The sequence below is a fragment of the Opisthocomus hoazin genome, chromosome 4, assembly GCF_030867145.1.
Source record: "Opisthocomus hoazin isolate bOpiHoa1 chromosome 4, bOpiHoa1.hap1, whole genome shotgun sequence".
Lineage (NCBI taxonomy): Eukaryota > Metazoa > Chordata > Aves > Opisthocomiformes > Opisthocomidae > Opisthocomus > Opisthocomus hoazin.
The window spans coordinates 20,293,263-20,314,642 of NC_134417.1; the positions used below are offsets into that span (position 1 = coordinate 20,293,263).

At 42.2% G+C, this 21,380-nt stretch overlaps 2 protein-coding genes across 4 annotated transcripts in view; one reads left to right on the forward strand and one right to left on the reverse strand.

The window, feature by feature from the left end:
• Positions 1-346: 346 nt before the first annotated feature.
• On the forward strand, positions 347-4,823 carry DNAJC19 (DnaJ heat shock protein family (Hsp40) member C19). Of its 2 annotated transcripts, XM_075418268.1 has the most exons (6): positions 347-432; positions 897-948; positions 1,237-1,310; positions 1,675-1,751; positions 2,705-2,775; positions 4,132-4,823. In XM_075418268.1, the coding sequence occupies exons 1-6, from the start codon at positions 430-432 to the stop codon at positions 4,200-4,202; spliced, it is 348 nt and encodes a 115-aa protein (XP_075274383.1). In that variant the 5' UTR covers positions 347-429; the 3' UTR covers positions 4,203-4,823. The 2 variants fall into 2 exon arrangements, with proteins under 2 accessions (XP_075274383.1, XP_075274384.1); XM_075418269.1 differs by lacking the exon at positions 897-948.
• A 1,361-nt stretch (positions 4,824-6,184) lies between these two features.
• FXR1 (FMR1 autosomal homolog 1) overlaps positions 6,185-21,380 on the reverse strand; it is a 37,112-nt gene continuing 21,916 nt past the window's right edge. Inside the window, exons 9-17 of one of the 2 annotated variants that reach the window (XM_075418266.1) lie at positions 18,461-18,539; positions 15,757-15,866; positions 14,680-14,766; positions 14,247-14,454; positions 12,383-12,586; positions 11,499-11,699; positions 10,661-10,741; positions 8,074-8,165; positions 6,185-7,202 (exon numbers count right to left, since the gene is read on the reverse strand). In XM_075418266.1, the coding sequence (XP_075274381.1) occupies positions 7,032-7,202; positions 8,074-8,165; positions 10,661-10,741; positions 11,499-11,699; positions 12,383-12,586; positions 14,247-14,454; positions 14,680-14,766; positions 15,757-15,866; positions 18,461-18,539 (1,233 nt within the window). In that variant the 3' untranslated portion in view covers positions 6,185-7,031. The remainder of the gene's footprint in view (positions 7,203-8,073; positions 8,166-10,660; positions 10,742-11,498; positions 11,700-12,382; positions 12,587-14,246; positions 14,455-14,679; positions 14,767-15,756; positions 15,867-18,460; positions 18,540-21,380) is intronic. The other variant, XM_075418267.1, reaches the window with a different exon arrangement.

Consider the following 21,380-nt stretch of genomic DNA (forward strand, 5'->3'; position numbering starts at 1 on the left):
GCAGCGACGGCTCCGTCGCGGCTCCGGTGCCGCCAGCAGAAAAGGGGCGGCAGGAGCAGGGCTCGCCGCAGAGAGGGGGGCGAACCGCCGGGATAAAAGAGAAGACAAACGGATGGAAGAAAACCTCCTTTCCCTCAAGAACGAATCTGGGCCGCGAGAAGGCTCCACCGCCGGCACGGAACCGCCTCATTTACACCACGAACAGCGGCTGCCCGACCCTGCTCGCGACGCCGTGCTCCGCTGCCCCGGGCGTGCCCCGCAGCCGGGCCCCCCCGCCGCCCCGCGGCGGTGTCCGCAGCGCCCTCCCCACCCCGCGCCGCTTTACGACAGCCGGCGGCGGCTTTGCGGCCGGCCCGCGCGCCGTACGGCGAGCCGGGGCCCTCCGGGAGCGCGGCCCAGCGGCGGGCAGTGCGCGGGGCTGGGGCGGCCATGGTGAGTGGGGCCGAGGCCCAGGCCTGGCGGGCGCCACCGTGGGACGATCGCGCGTGGGCCGGCGGGTCCCCAGCCCGCCCCCGGCCCGAGGAGCTCGGCTTGTCCTTGGGCCGGCCCGGTCGTGGTGCCGAGGCGCCCGGCCGCGCGGGGAGGGCGCCGCCCGGCACAGGCCGCACAGGCTCCGGCCTCGGCCCCGGCCCCGGCGACCGCGGGGTGAAGGCGCGGCCGGGCCGGGCGCCCCCCGTCCCCCGCAGCGGAAGTTCCCCTCCGCTGGGCGCTCCCGGCCCCCGCCCCGCCGCCTTCCCCGGGCCCCGCCGCGGCGCAGCGCAGGGAGCCGCGGGGCCGCCGTTCCGCCGGTCGCGGCGGTCCCGGCGCGCTGCAGCCCGGCCCGCGGCCGGAGGCATTGCCGGGCGGGATTGTTCCTGCTCCTCTGGCAGACAAGTAACTGTGTCTTCCCTGCGCAGGCCGGTACGATGGTGGCGGTTGGCCTGACCATAGCGGCAGCTGGATTTGCAGGTCTGTAGGTGACGGGAGCGCGCCGAGCACAACCCCCGGTCGTACTGACCATTGCCTGCTTCAGTACTGGTGGGCGTTCGGGTCGTTTGACAGCTGATCCAGGGGACTCCTTTGGGAGAGCCTCTGTGGGGAATCATGGCTGTAATTAGAGAAAAGATCAAAGCTACTACTTCTTTATGTCCTCAAAAACTTATTCCGTGTTCTAATCCACGAATTACCAGTTGCACTGAATTGCTAAATCTGTACGAGACTTGATGCTTAGCCTTGTTCACCGCTGATTTCTTTAAGGTCGCTATGCAGTAAAAGCTATGAAGCAAATGGAGCCACAAGTAAAGCAAGCACTTCAGAATCTACCAAAACCTGTAAGTTTGTATCCGTAGCATCCTTTTAAATAAAAGTTTACTTAGTGAAGCAACTACAGACTGTTGTCTCTGTATAGCATTGCTGTATTTTCTTCTAACACTAAACATAATTTTGTCAGTAATAACAGAATCTCAGCGATTCTGGTGGTGGTTGACTGACAGAGAACTTGTTTTGGAACGTTTAAGTACTCATTTAAATAATGACTGATATTCTACTTTGACAATTTCTTATTATAAGTGCACAAGAAGCTTCGCAATATTCTTACAGACTAAAAGCTCAGCAGATGCTAAAGCAATAATGAGTTGTTTTAACTGATAAACTTGAAAATTAGTGTTTTTTAAACTAACACATTTTCTCTTTCAGGCCTTCAGTGGTTATTACAGAGGAGGATTTGAACCTAAAATGACTAAACGAGAAGCAGCATTAATACTAGGAGTGAGGTAAAAGGAAGTTTATTAGAAATGAAAGGTAAAAAGGCGGCTACGATGTTACCTAGTTGCTGGCCTGGTTTGAAAAGGGCATAATGCTCAATGCGTAAGACGGTCCTACCCCCAGCTTCCCATGGCAGCGTCACTGCTGAGTCAGGAAATATGGAGCGGCCTTTGGGATTTTCTGTATGTATTTGGGATTCTTTGCTGCGTGTTAGCTTGCTTAAAGCTGACTCTAGGTGGCCTTCCATATGCCTGCCAATCCCTGCCACATTCAAGGCCATGCACAAGTGCAGGTAAATGAGCCATTTTCAAGAAGCCTTGGGGTTTACTTGGTGTGGGGGACGCGGTTCTGCTCTTTGCTCGTGGTCGCTGTCACTGCTGGTGAATTTCAGGTAGACGCAGCGTGAAGGTGCTGCAGACCCACTTCTTGCATGTGGAGTAAATTCATCATTTACTCATATCTAAGATATTCTAGAATATGGTAGCTATTCCTGCCAACACTTAAAGAGACTTAAGACTAAGTACATAATTTTATCTAATAAGATACAGCATAAGAATTATTTCTATTTGAAGGCAACTTCCAAGTGAAGTTTCTGTACAGTTTGTTGTTTGCTTTTTGTTTAATTAAATAGATAGAGCAAATTTTGTTTTTTTCCTCCAGCCTTTAGGAAGTTGTCTCAATAAAAACTTTACAACATAGGTCTGTTTGTTTTCAACCATGAGAATGTCCTCCACCACTCTAGACTGCTATAAGCACTTCTTCAGCATGCAGTATCTTGGAAAAAACCTTAGAAAACATCTCTGGGACTTACATGCTGCACATCAATAGTAGGAAAAGAAAAGCAGACCTGTAAGCCAGAGTTTATGGATAAGACAGGGTGCTTGCACATTCCAAGACATCTTTTAAAGATCTGGGGGATTTGATGAGGTTCTCTTAAGTCAGTTTTTCCTCTCTTTTAAAGCCCTACAGCCAACAGAAGTAAAATTAGAGAAGCTCACAGACGGATCATGCTTCTAAATCATCCAGATAAAGGCAAGTAAATTAAGTCACACTGATTAATTAAGACATTTTTAACACAGATTAGTAGAACTGTGTAGGAAAGAAGTGACTGATGTCCGACTACCTCAGCTACTAATAAAATCTCAGAAAATTTTGAGGGAAAACAAATTTTAGGATGCCTTAATCTGTGTTGTTTTGGAGCATATTTTTTTGTGTTTGAAGGCTCTAAAGCAAGCAGACACATTGAGCAGGCCAGCTTGTTGCTTGCTCCGTCTTCTGTGCATATCAGATTAAAATACGATTTGCTAAAATAAGACTCAAAATCGCCTTAATTGTAGATTGAAGACCAGCATATATTTGCGTGCTTTATGTACTATGTGAGTCTGATTTCATTTGAATGGATTGGGAATTCACCATAACTGGCAGCCATTGAGCCTTCTGCGTCTGTTGAAGACGTTAAACTATGTAATATTTCCATTTGTGGTACTCTGCAGGCTCAGAATCTAATTCTGCTTAAACTTAGTAACTTAAGGCATCTATACCTGTTCTAGATTCTGTTTACTTCTTCAATTCAGAATCACGTGTTAGTGCTTGGCATTTAACTTTCTAATTCTCACTTAAAAGGTAAAATGGCTTACTTTAAAGTGACTGTTGAACTTCATTAGTTTACTTTTATGCACCAAAATCCAAAATAATCCTGGGGCTATGCCTTTCATAGATAGTATCTAGCAGAAGTTAACTCAGTAGTAACTTTACTGAAGCCATGCAGAACCTGAAAGACCACCAGGAGCATTTCACATGCTTTATGTGACCTAAGTAAGTTAAATTAAGCTTCAAGTAAACAGCAATTCTAGTATTAATAAGTGGCATACTTGCTACAAATACACCCTAGAAATCTTTGCACCTCACGGTCAGTTCCAGTGTATTTGCATTATGGGTTCTGTGTCAGGATCTTCGCAAGGCGTTTATATGCCATCTTCACGAGCTGAGCCGGGCCCTTGGTGCAGCAGCAGCTCACATGCTGGCCTTGAACTGCGGGGGGGAGGTTTGTCTGCAGGCTTGTTAAGTTTAACGCTTCTGTATTCACAACACACTGTGCAAAGGCGTTAGTGACCGATTCATTTATGGCTGATAAAACTGGAGAAAAATCCCCTCCAATGAAGTAAAAGCAACCTACCAGGTGTGAGCTGTCTGCACACGGGGCTACTGCAGTGACCAGCTGTGCAAACTGATGTGGCTTCAGCCATAATGCAGTTTGTTCTTTAACCTAAATTAACTTTCAGATTGTACGCTTGCTTTTTTCCCTGTGTACTGTGGCATTATTAACAACACAGAAGGAAAATACTTTTTTTTTTCAGCTGATGTGACGTGAGGTTCTCTTTCTCCTAGGTGGCTCTCCATATATAGCAGCCAAAATCAATGAAGCTAAAGATTTACTGGAAGACCAGGCTAAAAAATGAGTGAGAGCGAAAACTCAGAGGGTTTGTCCATGCACATGATTATTTTTGATAAATGGCTTAAGAAATGTTCCAATGTCGGTCTTTGACTTAAGATAAATGAACCTGGAAACATGAATCCAGGGAGGTACGTCCTTCCCCACTCGCTTCTTGGTCACGTTTTGGAGAAACGTGTGGGAGAACAAGGCTTAAAGGTTTTTTTCATAGCCGTTCTTTATTAAGCAGTAAAATCTGCCACACACAAATATTTTTCCGTGTGAAAGAGTAATAACTTGGTTCGGCCAATGCATGTTACCAGATACAGGTTGACTTACATGCTGTTACCTGTTTTTTGTTAAAACTAGCTGTTCTTTGGTATGCCAAAGTTAGCATGAGGAACGAGTTTGGGAAAGGGGGGGGTGCAAAAAATGAAGAGGATCTGTTGGACGGGAAGAATGAGTGGTAGTTTCTGAAGAAATAAAGTATAGGAAACAACACACTCCATGGTTGTTGCCTTGTGAAAAACAAGGTTGGGTGAGCTGCTGAAGTGTTACTGATGGGTCTGGAGCATCCCAGATGTTTTCAGTAACTTTCAGGTTTTGATGGATTGTATAGCATTTAATAAATTCCAAATTTGCAATATAAGTACTGTAGTTTTATATGTTACCTTACACTACAAAGTTAGAACTCACACAGTAAGGTCTGCATTTTTAGTAATTAGGAAATGGGAACTCTTCGTGTAGCCCATGGGAGATATGGAGCTGTGTTTATCATGCGGCACAAAGCCCAGCAGCCCCCAGTCAGGGCCCAGGAGCTCTGACATAGCCCAAGAATCTCGCCAGTCTCTCTGCAGCTACAGCTAACACTGCTGTATGGGGGGTGTGAGCTAACACACCTGTCCACACAGAAATACAACGGGCCTCAGCGCTTCCATTTTTCCAGAGCTAACGAGCCTCTGCTTCAGCATGGCCCAAGTAGCACAACATCCGCTGCGTGGCTGCTGCGTAGCTGCACTGCTGTAGGCTAGTCACAGGGCACTTCCTATTACCAGAACAGCAGCGAGGAAGAGTTCCGTGCTTTCAGGAGAGAGGACCGGATCAGTAATGCAAGTATGAAACAGAAAACATTTAGACCTGAGCGAGAGGGATGACATGGCTTTACCGCAGCATTTGAAGAGGGGTGAGAACACCAGCTGGAACGGTGCCATGCAGCAGTTCCAGAGTCTGTGTATTTCAAGCCCTGTGCAGAATGTTACTGTACTTCAGTTTTTCCCTGCCAAATAACGCCAACTTTTTGAACAGCTCTTTTTTTCTTCCCTGTTTTTAAAATTGCCTCCACTCTTGTGGCTGACTGATCAGTTGAGCTGCTTGTGCACACTTCGGAGTTACGACGTGACTGTTCTCCATCAGGGAACGCTGTCGATGAGTGTCAACACTTAACTGCTAATCTCCTTAAGTGAAATACACAGCCAGGCCTCCTTGGTACAGCTCTTCGGGAGCTGTAGCGGGGGTGGCAGCTGGACTTGCAGGTGCTTCGCAATACCTGGTTCTGTCCTTACGTCCAACAAAATCCGGTACAACACAATTTTCTTGTTTGAAGTCAGCACAACTTCAGCACAACTACCCCTTTGCTCTGACTTCTTACAACATCTGCCTGCTACCCAGATGTTTTTCCACACTTATTTTCTGCTTCATTGCTCTTGCTCACACGCCTGAAAAGACAGGTTAGCACGTCATGCTTCTGGCATCTCGACCACAAACTACATATGCCTCAAGTCCTATATATGTTAGTCAGGTCAGGTGATTCTCCAAGATAAGGCATCTGTTTCTAGGCAGATATTTTACATCATCACCTTAAAAGAACAGGAGATGAGCACATTTGAAGGCTCTTACGGAAGAGTTAAAGGTTCAAGCTGCCTTGCAAGTAAGTTTCAATTGGTAGTGTTAACAGCTTGAAAACCTTAACGTCAACAGTAATTTAAATTTCTGATAGAAACAGTCAACAGATGGAAGATCAAAGTTTATTTTCTTTTACTACCAGCATACAAAAAAACATATTGCACATCAAACAACCAAAACAAAAATAAAAATACTCTACTAAGGACTAACATATGTAGTTTATACAGAATAAACTTTCTGGAAATTGATCTTTTCAGTAGTTCAGGTTATGTCTTAATGGACATGACTAATTCAGCTTAGTGTTAACTAAAGCTATGTTTGATTTTTAAATACTGTACAGTTTAATAAATAAACCAAACAAAGCCTCAATGTAGAACAGTCACTGCCAATGTCACCCAGTATCCCTGCAGATTATGAGAATTTAACAAATGTATTCCAGTGGTCTGCAGATTTTTCCTCTACATACAGCATTTAAAAAACATGTATTAAAACAGACCAGTTTCCAGACTAAACTAATGGAGAAATTACATTTCAGTGCAAAATATTTTAGACTGCATTTCTTTCTAGTATTCCTCAGGTGAAGAAGTGGTTGCATATTATTAAAAATGTAACAAAAGCAGCTAATGCTTTCATAAAGAGTATTATGTTAGGGATCCCCCTCACATCTTTGCCGTATTTTGAAAACAAAATAACATTTCCTATAGCCAGCAATTTTGTTTATTTAAATGTTACATATACTATCTCAAGGCACATCTGATGATATATTTATAACACAGTAGGTGTCAAAGTATGTTTAACATATGATTTCTTCAGGATCCCTCCCCTTTCTGTATTCCAAAATGGAGGAACTGAAAGTGCGGTGTCAAGACTGGCGATCCATATTCTATCTTTGGCAAGCTTATACAAGCACTATTTTAAATGTAATGTAAAAGAACTGTAAACTAGGAACTTCAGTTTATGAAACACCATTCAGCACTGCTTCTTCCTGATTCTTCCCCTCCTCCTGAACAGTAACTTTCTTTTCATCAGGACTGTGCTGTAGTTTAGAAGGCTCATCCCCAGAGGCTGCAGCAGGACCATTCACTGCCTTTTCGGAAGGGCTGTTTTCATCAATGGCATCTTTTGCCTTGCAAAAACAAAATCAGGGTAGCATTAAAAATTCCATAAAAACATACCGAGTGTAATCCCCACTCCCCTCTGGCTCACACGACAACTCTGCAATAGGAAACACCTCTTGCCTCAGCCAGCACCCTCTCGCTGATCCTGTCACTTACAAGGTGCTTCTGTATCAGGCACTCCTGAGGAAATCACGCCAAGGGAACCTTCAGACAGCAGACCCAGAATGTTTTGTTTCACAATTTCAATTTTTTCTGAGCCAATGAAGTTAACAGAGATGCTGAGTTTTACACCCCTTTCAAAGTCTACAGGAAGATTAGGTTTTGTTATCATACAGCAATGGATCTTTCTCATTTTCCTGAACTCGGGCATGGCTTGTGGCAGCAACCTCCATGTTACTTCTGAAGAAATTCTGCTTTATTAGGTTCTGAATATTATTTTTTGACATCTCACAATCCTTTAAGGAGAACAGATCTCAGTCTACAATCTTGGTAGCACTCTTTCTAAAGTCGTTTGTATGAGTCACTACATGTGCTACCTCGCACCCTCTACTTACGAAGTGTTTTAAGGATTCCTTCTGAAGACTCATCCATAGATAAATTTTCACATTTTATTATGTAATGCTGTATTAGTAAATGTAATATTTAAACATGCATAAAGACTAAATTTAAGCATTACACTGGTCACTAAAGTCTGCAATGAGAGTCTATGAGTCAGTGTCAGTTCTGATTTCTCTGGACCATTTTTGCTTCTAATGATTTATTCTTGAACTCAAATGCACTGGTAGTCAAGTGAGAGAGATGTGCACGAAGCATTCCTTTACTGTTTTGCTGCAAGGGAAGAGAAAAAAAGCAAAGACACATTAAAAAAAATCCTCTTACCGTTTCTTTCTTGGTTTTGGCTAGTGTCTCCTTTGGAGGGTTTCTCTGTCTACTTTGAGATTCAGCTCGTGATATATAATCAGCTACTGTTACTGTTCAAGGAAAAAAATGACAGTGATGCTCACATCGGAAGTCTAATGCAGCTTTAAGCTTCACATGTCTTTTCTGTGCAAGTTACCCTACAACTAGGAGACAGCTCGCAAAAGGCCTTCACACTTACAGGTATCAACTACAGAGCAAGCATCAATTTGTGTCTGTTGGTAAACAAAATTTTCACTAAAACTGGTGGTAATGAGATGATCTGAAGGTGGAATCTGAATGTTAATAAAATAGTAATTTTGGTCCAACTGTAAATTTTATTGGAAAGTAAGGGCTTTCTGTACTGGATTGGAAGAGATCAGACTGCAGGCTCTTTAAACTACAGACTGTGTTGGTCACTGGGTTTTCACTAATCTCGAGCAGTGAGGAAGTTCACACTAACAAAATGAAGATAAGCTGAAATATGAGGAGAACTGGGGGAGGTTCAGAGTACGGTATCACTTACGATAAAGCTGCATTCAGATCTTTGTTACTCCGTGAAGCGACTGGCAAGAGCACTGGCCCTCCTCCTGGGACTCGGCACGCGATCCACCGCGCGAGCTCGGGCTGGAGGCTGGGGCAGTGACTGTGCTGTGGGCACAGGCCCTTGTGAGCCAGCCCGTGCTCAGAAGCCAGGCAGCCACGGCTGCGCCCTTACGGCGACACTCACTGGATGCTGGCCAGGGCTTTTCTGACCTCTCCTCCTTACCCCCTCAGCACATGTTCATGGAGCCTAGTTTTGTCTCATCCCGCCCTCTCATAACCACACCAGCTGAGGGTCATTTCTATACACAGTACTACAAATTTAAATACACATTTGTATCTTTGATGAGCTAAAGCACATTCAAGTTGGCAAGCATTATGTACTGAAGAGTACAGTCAGTTATATTTAGTATATCATGCATGCAGGTGAACTATTTTTTGGGATTTAGAAACGATTGTGCATGAAATCTGAAGCAGAAGAGGAAGTACAGCACAGGAATTTGCTGTTGCAGTAACTGGACTTCTTACAGCTGGGTGCCTGCGTAATTGTCCAGACCAAGGAAGTTTCTGCACAAGAAGAATTATTTCTTTAAAATGAGGTTCTGTACCCAGCTCCTCTAATGTAAAGATGAAGCATGTTTCAGTGCAAGATGCCCATTCTTAATACTGATATATGTAGTAGGAACCCAAAACGTGTAGCAATGTACATCTAATAATACAGCTAAATGACTCAAGTGCAGTGTTAGCATCTGGGGGGGGAGTTCCCTCTGTCTTAATGTCACTCACTATACACTTACCAAGTATTTGCAAAGAGATTAAATTATTATAGCATTTTTCACAAAGACAGCATAACTAACTACCAGTGCTCTGACTGTTGTATTTAAAAATATTTATTATGCAAACTGAAAATGGTATCTTGAACAAAGACATCAATCAACAGGAAGAAACTGAAAAATCTTGTCTAGGAAATTTTGTTTTGTCTTCTAATATTTAGATTTGAAACAAAACTATCACAGCTTTTGTAGAGATGACCAACACCTCTTCACGTTGCTGGCTGAAATTAGTTTCTTAGAAGTAAAAGCTGAAATCCAGCTTTTTCCACCCCTTTATGAACTTGTATCACTGCTACAGAACTAGAATGTTGAGAAGAAATGGGTTACTCTGGGGTTTTTAGGGGGGCAGGGTGTTGGGTATTTTTTTCTTCCCCCAAGTTTTAATTAGTGTAATGCAACAACTTTTTTCTTTTTAATCAAATGTTGAATGAGCACCACAGATATGAGGAACACAAACAGGTGAAATTTGAGCCTGCCAGTCTCAAAGCCCTTCCATTACTACCTTACACCGTGTATGTACACACGTTTTCTCAACGGGGCATTATATTGAAAATGAGCTAGTTCACCTTTAACATTTCAAGTGTTAGTACACACAAAAGAAATGCAACAAGCCACAACACCAACAACAAAAAAAAAATCAGAAACATGCAACTTTGTTTAAATTCCTCTTCCTTCCCACCCTCAATTTGTAATGGCTTAGAAATATTCGCAGAAGCCGAGTCCCGCTAGCAGCAGTCTGACAGAGACACAGGACGAGTCCCCTCGCAGCGCTCTGCCAGGGCACCCCCAGCCTGCCATGCCCCTCTCGGCTTCTCGGCCAGTGCTGAAAAGGTTGTGTCACCGTCAGTGCAAGCGCACGGATGCAAGTGAGTGCACATCATGAACCCTCACGTTTGGCTTGATCCTGGGCCACTGAACTCAACGGCCGTTTGGCTATTGACTTCAGCAAGAACTGGATCAGAAGCGCAACTCTGTGTCCAAGCAAAAAGTTAAGACATTGTAAATTAGTTTCATTAGGCAGATTAAGAACTTTTAGAAGTTCTCCTAGTAGAAGAAATGTCTTTCATCTTTATCCAGTAGTCTTATTAGTTATTGAGTAACCTTTTTGTATTATGCAGCTATATGTAAAACAGCAGACACAACATTCTCTCATGCTTTTGACCTGAGATTACCCACAGCTCCACTCGAATTACCTGGCTGTCTATCTTCTGCCTGACCCCTGAAACGACGCCTGCGGCTACGATTGCGTCGCTGGGGTTTTTTGTCACTATCATCTGCAATTGCAAAGTTTACCATGAACTATTTCTGATGATAAAATAAATAAGTTCTTCAGCAGTTTCAGGATGGGGCATTTAAAATTGCTTCTGTTAAGGAGACAGGCTAAGTAAGACAGGCTGCAAGATAAACAGAACTTTATACTGAAAGCATACACAGTAACGCAAAAGCTAGATTTTACTTTTTTGCTCTTGGCTTATTAAAACATTTAGGCATATGCTCAATAACCTCAGATTGCATTTATTAAATAAGTAACCATATGTCAAATTTTAGCTACATAACCCATGAAAAAAGAGGGGTTCTCTACATTATTAAGCAACAGGTTATATTCTTGTCCCAGCGAGTTTCAAGAGAATTTACTGAGGAAAGTACTTAAGCAGAAGCTGGGTAGAGACAAATTAACAGCTGCTTAAGTACCTTTCCTACACCGAGACTGAGGTTACCAGGGACAAACCAGACTGCTGACCCAACAGCACCGTTTCTATGAGAACAGCAGTACTAACGGGAGACGAGTTAGTCTTTGGTGTCCCCCTCAGACAGTTTTTACAAGAGGCACATGAAAATACTGGTGGAGCTCAGTAAACAGGAGATTTCATGGCAGAGCCATGGAGGAAGCCTTTCTTTAATCAGACAGCAACCTTTAACAGAACAATGGTTCGTCACTAACAAAAGTGAACAAGCGTTTCACTACACTTACATGGACAACACATTTTTTTCTTAGCTTGTTCTGGGATCATTACCCAACTGTTTACATACCTAAACCATTCTCATTAACAGAGGCTGTATCAGACTCTGTCATTCCATCCATAAGAACAGCGTCTTCGTCAGTCCTTCGCCGGCGTGACCTCCTGCGACGGTTACTGCTGTGGTGAGATTCACTGGCGTCGGTATCCACCGTCTGGTCTGACTCCGTGTTATCAAGCAAGCTGTAAGGGTTGCTGTCCGGATCTTTAAGCACTGAACAAACAAAAAGTTTCCATCTAAGATACTGTAGTGACATATAACTTGATTTCCTGGCTGACATACAAGATAAATATAAAGCAACCTTACGAAAAGGTGTACTACACAGAACGACGGTATTTATGATTCATACCGGTCCCTCTCCAACTAATCCAACAGTAAGTGTTCTGAGGGACCACAACAGGCACCTGAATCGTTTCCTCAAAAGATTTCCAAGGTGACATTTACAGAACTTTTACTCTGAACTGCTGAGCGTGCAAAATACACCTTTCACTTCGTAGCAGCACGGTCCTTTTGGCACTATTATGTGTTATGAATTAGCACAGTCAAATTCTGTTAAAACGCAAGAGAACTTGCGTTCTACGATTTCTTCTCTCATTCTGTATCCAAACACAAGGTTACCTCGGAAGGCAACCATAGGGAACATCCCAAAGATTCCTAGCTTCGTCATAATTATATGTGTGGATTACACTGAGGAACGAGAGGAACATCATCATCAGCAGAAGATAAACAAAAATCTAACACCATAGTGCAGGACAAGAAACTATTGTACAACTCTACTGAAATTCCAGTGTATTAAGAGTATAATGTAAAAGTGGAGCATTTTAAAATAGCCGGAGGTTATACAGAAAACTGCCAGGAGCTAAAACTAAAATCAAAATGCATGTGAAACGCAGTACCAGAGCTAATCGATGACTTGCCACCACGAGGCCCCCCACGCCCACGACCTCCAGATACACTACGTCCTCGTCCTCCAGGACGTCGTCTATTGTCACGTTGGTGTCTGCTTTCTCTGTCATCTTCTCCTGCCAAGGACCAATCACTAAGTTCATCTTTTCTCTCAGACTCTGTTTCAGAGGGATTAGAGAGCTCGGAGTTTGTACCTTGAACAAGAAATAAAAGAAAATTGGAAATTAATGTGAAATCTGGGATTATATTCTGGTTTCAGATTCTCACAGAAGTCTTCCAGCCAGCATGGATGGTTATATGACACATAAATATAAAAATTAAATACATTTAATATATACTTATAAATCACAGAAATACATACACTATTATATACACACTGATATGTAAAAATATATGCACATATAAAACATAGATGGAGCATAAGGTACTTATTTTTCTAAGATTCTCAACCAAAGTTTGTTTGTAATAACATGAGAAATAAGGGCTCAAAGATTACCAAAACTGTAATTCACGTACACGGATAAATCAAGGATTAAACAGCGTTTCCTCTCTTTGTGTACACACTGCAGGCATTTGGTGCAGTTTCTAGGCAACTTCTCTGAAATTCCCAAGGACAACTTTGCCACCTTATAGCTGATGGCTGTTGCTAAGCAACCTCTTCTGGCTGTTGTAATGCTGCTTCAACAATTTAACTGTTTATATTAAATAGTGTCCATAATATCCCACCGTCTCTGAGCTAATCAAAACCATCACAGTTTTTTATGACTTAAAAATTCAACACCTACTATTTGTTTTAAGCATCCAGGAAGCCGCCCTACTAACCATTCTGGAATAATAATGTTTAGACCCACATGGTTCTAACATGCGATTCCTGCCATTTTGGGAAAATGAATACATTGTCGAAGTCTGTGTGTACATAAACAAACTGAACAACTTCCACTGAAGTTTAGTCACACAGTTCATTGGGAAATAGTAAAAAACAATGTTACAAACAGCAGCATTGTCATCGGAATCAACCTGACCAACGTGGCATGATCCTGCAAGCTACAGTCAGTGACAGACTGTAAAATTCGAAAGGAGAACATGTCTGATTTTGTAGCAGCAGTGAGTGACATGCAGACGATTGAGAGTCATTTACAATATCCAATTCCTCCCCACCCCCCCGTTTACTAGAGCACCTATGTTTCCTTGTGAAATACGTCTACATTGGAACACAGGCCGTCTCCATTTGGGGAGCTGCTGCTGAACGAAAAGGGGACGTGCACACCTCCAGGGAACCGCATGGCAGCTCCTTGTTGATTTTAAAATGCATCAGAACATCTCATTACCTCCTAAACAAATCCAGTTAGTTCCTGACCAAATTAAAAAAATAAAACACCCAAAAACCACCCAGGATTTTGCGCTGTCTCCATTTTAATTCATCGTTAAATTATAATTTAAATTATAAATTTGGTTTACTTTTCAAAAATACATTCATAAGATGGCCAAGTTCAGACAAATGTTTTCTCTCCTCCATCAAAACAGATAATGCTAATTCCAGATTTTTTTAAATTTGTGTCTCCTGAAGGGTATCTGTAGCTCTTTCTCTTTCCCAGCTTTGTATGATGTAACTACCACCGTTGAAGGGCAAGACCTTACCAGAATTTGGCTTGCTCATTTTTTCAGTTTAAAACTTAACTTCAACAAGAACATAAATCTAATTAGGTGTTTTGAGCTATGTGAAAAATAAAATGGCAATTCTAAATTTTCAACCCTGCCTTCACCCAGCTACGCTGAACACAGAAAGATCTAAAGACAGTTATGGATTCAGAAGTATACTGAGGGCTCGCCCAACAGACACTCAAGAAAACTCACCGTAACCAGACGTGTAATTGGGGCCTCTGCGGCCTCTCCCTCTCCCACTGTAGGATCTGGAGCCTTGCACTGAGGAGAGGGTGCTCTCATCAGTTGTATAACCCTTCTCTTTTTCAGGAACTCTGGCGGAAGAAGGTCTGAAACCCATACCAATCTGACGCAACTGTTCATCAATCTGGAGCCTTTCCAGTCTTAGTTGTTCTACCTCCTACATGAAACAAAGGAAAAAAAAAAGTTGCTGATAAAGAAATGTTCTTTCCCCTCACAAAATGCCACCGTCCATCCAGTCATCTTAAAACCTAGCACTCCTGCAGGAGAGCTGCCACCACCTTGAAGGTCACTGCAAATAACGGAATTCAAGTACAAGTTCTTCAGCCTCTGAGTTTGGAAGCAATCTAAAGCCTACAGATTCCTTCTTCCAAAATACACTTACCTTTAGATAAGCGATGTGGTATTCCAAAAGCACTTGGACATTTCCAATGCTTTCTTTAGTACCAACAAACACAAATGGTACCATTCCCTAAAGAAAAAAGAAAAAGGTCAAATTTTATTTTCAAGAAGAGCATTATCATCAAAACAATGCTCTTCTGTTTATATTATAAAAACAACCCTGTTTAAATTACAAAAGTGAGCTACACAAGCAAAGATAGTAACTGGATCTTAGGCCACACGGATGCACCAGAAACAGCTCAGACTGGGGTGAGGGTGGGCACTCATATCTTAAGGACTCAGGAGTGTCCAGCGATCCCAACAACTGATTCTGCAGCTGAGGTAACCGGACACACAGTGTTTATACCCCCCCCCATGTAACACAACTGCTGTTGTGTTATCACAGTGGGCATGTAGAAGTATCAACAGTTTATCAAGAAGTGGCCAGTGGTTAATTAAACTAACTTGGCAAGATGAAGCACCTTTAGAAGATTTTTATCTTATGTTCTCATATACTTAAAATATGTGAACACTACTAACGCTATCAATCCCAAGTTACTCATGCAGCTAAAGTACATACAGAAGAAAAATTAAAAGCAAGTCTTGCTTCAGCAGCAAAACCCCCTTTCTTGAATTGTTTCACATAAATTTTACTGCAAGATGCCAGTGTGAAAATAAATTTAAAATTGCACTCTCTGTATCCACCAAAAAATATAAAACTAGCTTTGTTAAATAATCCACAAGCACCTATCCTAGAAAACTACCCAAATGGCAGACAGCATGGTTTTGTAACATGGACATCACCACCACTACAGGCTGGCCATGAAGGTTGCACATGGTTGGCCAAGAGGGTGCACAGGCCATGAAGGTTGCATTTATAAACTGCACAATGATGCAGCGATGAAACAGCGATCCCATTCTGATGCTGTAAGGTAGCACCTGAAACTCAAATATTTGAGTATTGTCCCTGATATTCCCACTTTCCACATGTATTTCCCCACATATTTTGTGTTAAAAAGATTCAACGTGACTGGTTTTGAAAATAAAAACCTAATCACAGAAGAAAGAATAAAGTACTTACATCTTCACGGGGCAGTTTATTTTCATTATCTCCTTCAATTCTCACCCTGACGACTCCAGACTTGTCTACAATCTCCTGAATCACTTTTCCATTTTTTCCAATAACTTTTCCTTCAGAGGACAAGAACAGTTAATTTTGCACCCGTGTGTAAAATAAAATATCAAGAAACCCGTTAAAATAAGTTATGTATAACATAATTGTAACAACCATCTGATGCTCCTTTTAAAGTGTTCCCCTATTTCACAGAGGTACAAAAAATCCCCCAACAAAATCTGACTGTGCCAGAAGCAAGAGGTGAAAACTTCTGAAATTAAACTACATATATATATATATGCACAGAATGACAAGCTTTGATAAAGATCACCACTACGCACAAGTTTAAAATAGAACCAGACTAAGAGTAAAATGGCACAAAAGTTTTGCAAATGCCTATTTTAAATTTATGTATCTAAATTATTTGGACCCTGATTCCATACGTACCCTCATTCAATCTTTCCTAACATTCTGACACGCATATACAATATAAATCTGTTGGAAGCCTCTTAAAAAATAGTAAAAAACTACTTAATTATTTTCTGAAAATTAATTTTACCTTTACAACAGACATGAGTACTACCCATACTTCCCATATTACCTTTAAGATATTTATTCCAAGATCATGCGTGCGATCTAAATCAAATAGTTCTTCAAAACTTTTGAGTTTATAGCTCAAAAAAAGTGACTCCTTTGCTCACTTACTACAAGATTTTAGCTCTTTCTTAAACCGAAGTTATGCGGAAACACTTCTTCATCCCAGCTACATCTGCCACTTAAAAACATTTGTTTAAATTATGAGTAAAGGACGGTAGAACCTCTGAAAACAGGGTGTAACAGCCAGAGTGTTTGACAGAATACTCCATAAGCAACATTCTTTACAGCAGATAGCAACATGATACAGAGTAAAGTGCAAAAAGCACAAAAAATTGCTTCCTTTCCTCAACAGTTCAAATAGCGCAGATTTTTTCTGTATGTTTTTGTCTTAGAAAAAACATGTTACAGCTAATCATTCTGTATGCCTATAATTTCATTTTGCACAGTGATCCTGCTACCACTACTAAAATAAACCACACTCATTACAGTACTATACATTTTTCTACAGATAATGGTTAGCCAGCATTTGGGAAGAAGTGCTCAGCCCCAAGGAGCTTCAGGAGCTGAAAGTGGCCACACAGCACACCGCACTCTCCTCTCAGAACAGAAAGAGACACACTGGGCTGAGTGCGCTATCTTGCCACTTGAGTCATTAATGGTCACCACACCTCCTTTAACTCGGTGTCGTCATAAAGTGTCACAAAGTCTCTGTCTGCTTATATACATGACCACCACCGGCGATTCAGGCAACATGTCTGCCTTTGTCATAAATTGGTACTGTAGTTGTTTAAAAGCAGCATTTTCTGTTAAATGCATTAATATGACTAGTGCCATGATTCTTACGTGGATATATTCACATAAAGTGAATATACCCGCGTACGCTTGAAGTGAACATCACCCAGAACTCCCCCAAAACTCAATTTGTAAAGCACCAGAATTAGCCAAGTTCCTTGGTTCAACTAGGTTTGCTGAAAGAGATTGCAGAAAAAAAGTGTGTTCATGTACAAACTAACAGTTTATTTGCTGAATGCTAAGACATTAAAGTTTTAGGTAGATGAGAGAATCATCAAGCTGCATCAGACACACAATCTGCAGAGGTCCTATTCAAAAAACCCAAATCAACAAAACGCTACACCTTAACTTGCTCAAGTTACAAAACCTTCAAAGTCTAATTTTTAATGACAAAGCCTATAATATGCAAGCTCTAAGCCCCAGACCACAGGAGGTTAAAGCACAGCTTTTAATTTCCCCTTTGGACAATCCAAACCGCTGTTGAATCAGGCCTAACACCCGCGGCCCTCAGGCTCCCCTCCTGCTGGCACCGCCTGCGGGCTGGTAACGTGGAGCAGGAAGCTGCCAGGCTCAGCGGGACCGGCAGGCTAAGGCGGGGGGGACGAGGGACATGGAAGAGGACATGGAAAAAATACCTGGCGGGGACTGGGCTGGGGAAAGGCGAGCTTTTCTCTTGAAGGGCAATAACATTGACCTCACCTTTAGGCAGCTTAGGGTACAGAAGTTACCATAATATGCATTTGCAAGTTTTGGGAAGCTATACCTTCATAAAGCTGAAACAGGGCAAAATGCCCGTTTCTAGACCGAGGAGACTGACGTGTGTGCTGCCGATTTCTGCAGCAGCTCAACACCACCCAGCCACCTCCACCAACAAAGCTGAACCCAGGAGGGAGCAGTGATGTGGGAGCTGTCTTGTGTCAGTCTTGCAACCCAACGCTAGTACTTCCATACTGAAGTCTGGAATTTAATTTCAGCATGTCCAAGCAGGCACCTTCACAAATCATTTTTTACTAAAATCCGAGCTTCAAATCTTCCCATTAAATCAGACAGTACCAGTCTGTAATCAAACCACTTTAAGTGTTAAAATCCTGACAAAGTACTATTCAACAATAACATAGGTAATTCCTTAATAATTCCCCAATACATATAGCTTTAAAAGATTAATCACTTGCTACCGAAATGGAGGAATCAAGTATTGCCCTTGCATCTAAATCTTCTTCGCAGAGTCATGCTGATTAGGCTCCCCTTCCCCATGTTCTCAAGTTTTAGCAGTACTACATACCAACGAGATTTCTGGGAACTTGAATAAAATCCTCCACAAATTCCAAGTAACTTCTAGCCTTTTTTACTGCATCAGCAGTCTGGAAATGAATGAGAAAGAAAAAAAAAAAAACAACTTTATTTGTGAATATAATACGTTAAAAATAAAACCTTTTAGCAACAGCTGCAAGTCATCCAAACATCAAACTTATTTTCAAGAAGAGAGGAATAGAGACAAGATTAATCTAGTTTTGAACCAAATGTTAAAGAAATAATTGAGTAAAATGCCCAGAGACAAAATTCAGTAGCAAAGCAAAGCATCAGTAATGAATTAAACAACTTTTTCCATGTTATTTCAAGACATTTTAAAATATTATCTGCAACTTATCACAAGTAAACCCCAGACATAAAATATCTTACAGATATATCTTGAAGCAGTTTCTGGTAGACATTACCAGGCGAAAAAAAACCTAATTATATTCTTTTTCTCCAAAATCAAGATACAATTTTCAAAATCTGGGGTCCAATTATTAAAAAAAATAATCAAGAAACAATAAAAACCGAAATATAGCAATTACCACAAAGATTCTGTACTAAAAAGAAACAAATCTGCAAGAGGTCCTACCAGCATTTATTGAAATTCAGCTTACAAGAACACTAAACAAACTTTGGATCGCAGATCTCTCTTCACCTGACGCTGCAGCAAATAAGTAGGCTATAATTAGATGGGCAAGCCATAAAACTATAGTTTAACCGCTGCTTTTTTGTCAACTGCTGTGGAAGCATCCAGTTTTTCTCCACAGAAATTGTGCTCCCATCGATACTGTCAGCAACATAAAGTGATTTTGCAATTTTTAATGTTATTTTTAACGTGTAGTACTCTAGTACATTAACCGGATGACTACATGTAGAAAAAAGCCAAAGGAGAAAAAGAATTTTAGACTCATTTGCCTCTCAACAGCATCTAAAGATTGTGTCATCTTATAAAGATAAGACACTTCCAAGGCTGAAGGAGAATCTGTATGCAGTGACTGGCTCACAGCCTTCTCCCTTAAGAAGGGTGGACTGACTTTTCAGCACTGCCTAGATAAAGCAGCCATTAGACACTCCCTCTGTGAAGTTTGTTCTCTTACTCAGTATCCAAGAGAACAGAGAGAAAACAATGAAATCAGTCGCAGAACCTTTCTTGTAACAGACCCATTCTGTACGCAAGCCTTGACACCAAGTACTGTCTGCAAACACGCGCCAGTCCTCAGCGAACACGTGCCGCTGCAGTGACAGAAGCGGCTACTGCTCCAGGTGCGCGCTGGCCAGCCAGCCCAGCACACAGCCGCTCCTCTCTGCGGCAAAGGGCCTGGCCGCACAACGGCTGAGCGGCCACGTTTGGGGCCCACTGCTCCACAGCAGAACTTGGCAGGGGTCAGGCCAACGGGGGACTTAAAGGAGCAACAACACTGCAGGAGGCACAGGAGCGTGCAGACACAGCACACCCACTCTGTGCACAACTGGCTACAAGTAGGGAATTCTCTATTTTCTCTGTAAAAGTTGTTCTACTTCTGTTTCTCTCCAGTCTCACGCTTGACACAAAGCTACACCTCAATAACAAGCACCTTCAGACAAGCTCTCACGCAGGCAAATTACACTGGTGCAACCTGAACTCTACCATGATCACTAAAACGGTGTACCGCACTACCAAATCTGTGCTAATCGTATCACCTCTTCGCTGTAAGTAATATTACAGCCAAGGCACTCTTCTTACAGAACGCCGTTTCTGGCCACAGCTCATCTACCATGTTTTGCAAGACAGGACAGCATCACTGGTTAGTGGGGAGAACTCCCATAAACGCTCTCTTAGAGCTTTAATATTAAATGACAGAAATTAACTGACAGTTAATTGAGGCTATACAGATGCTGAAGCAAGAAACAAAACTTTAAATTAGCAACAGCAAAAGTTCAGAATTAAGGAATGAGTATCAGCATCTAGCCAGTGGTGACCGCTTTTGAGCACAGTTTCCATTTTACACTAACGCCTCAGCCCTTTCATCTGTCATTTTTTAGGCAACACATGAAGTAACAGTACCACCAGCTCCTGCATCTTTCAACCAAATCAGAGAAGTCGTAGAAGAACAAAAAATGTATATACCTCCACTTCTGGCAGAAGTCAAAATGGTAGCATAAGAAACATGGGCAAACTGGATTTCAAGCTAAGGAAACAAGCCATAAAGCATGGAGAACAGAGGCACAGGACGTCATGGGGAGCAGGGGCTAAGCTGCATACTCATAGCAAGTGCCAAAATGATACAAATTTCACCACACATCAGCAATGTCTCACCTTCAACCAGCTTACAAATAGGACACAATCAACTACAGAGTTCACAGTGTCCTGCCTCAGAGGGATGATTACCAATTCTCTCCTAAATAAAGATGAAGGAACAGCGACTGCTTTCACAGAAGCAGAGTCAGGATGAGAAAATAACAACCGCCAGTAATTGCCCTTCTCCAGCGCACCCATACACACATCTATGCTTTGCCACAAGCCCTCAGATTTTTTCATGCAAGTACAACCTGCATGACTCCTTCACACCCCAACAGAAGACAGCACATAAAGCTGACCTGGACAACGCAGTCTCAGTTCCTCACAGTAATTCAGAAAAGAAAAATAATTTCTCTCTAAAAGTCAGCACGCACACGGATTAAAGTCCTCTAAGAATTCCAGTTACTAGAAACTACCTTCCTAAGCCTGAATGACAGTCTACGCATCCATTCATGCTTTGGTTACTTCACACAGCCCATCAAGACACGTCCAGGTTATCGGAAGAGTCTTTAATTGAAAGGTTAAACATGGGGTATGTTTCTAAACTTGGTATTTTGCCTTTTGCAGCAGGAGAATTCTAAATGAGAGTGTCAAAACAAGAACTGTATGGCTGCAGATTTCAGCAAAA

Coding starts and splice junctions, on each gene's coding strand:
- DNAJC19 (XM_075418268.1), top strand. Junction 1,311..1,674: donor TTCAGAATCTACCAAAACCT/GTAAGTTTGTAT, acceptor TTTCTCTTTCAG/GCCTTCAGTGGTTATTACAG. Junction 1,752..2,704: donor GCATTAATACTAGGAGTGAG/GTAAAAGGAAGT, acceptor TCTCTTTTAAAG/CCCTACAGCCAACAGAAGTA.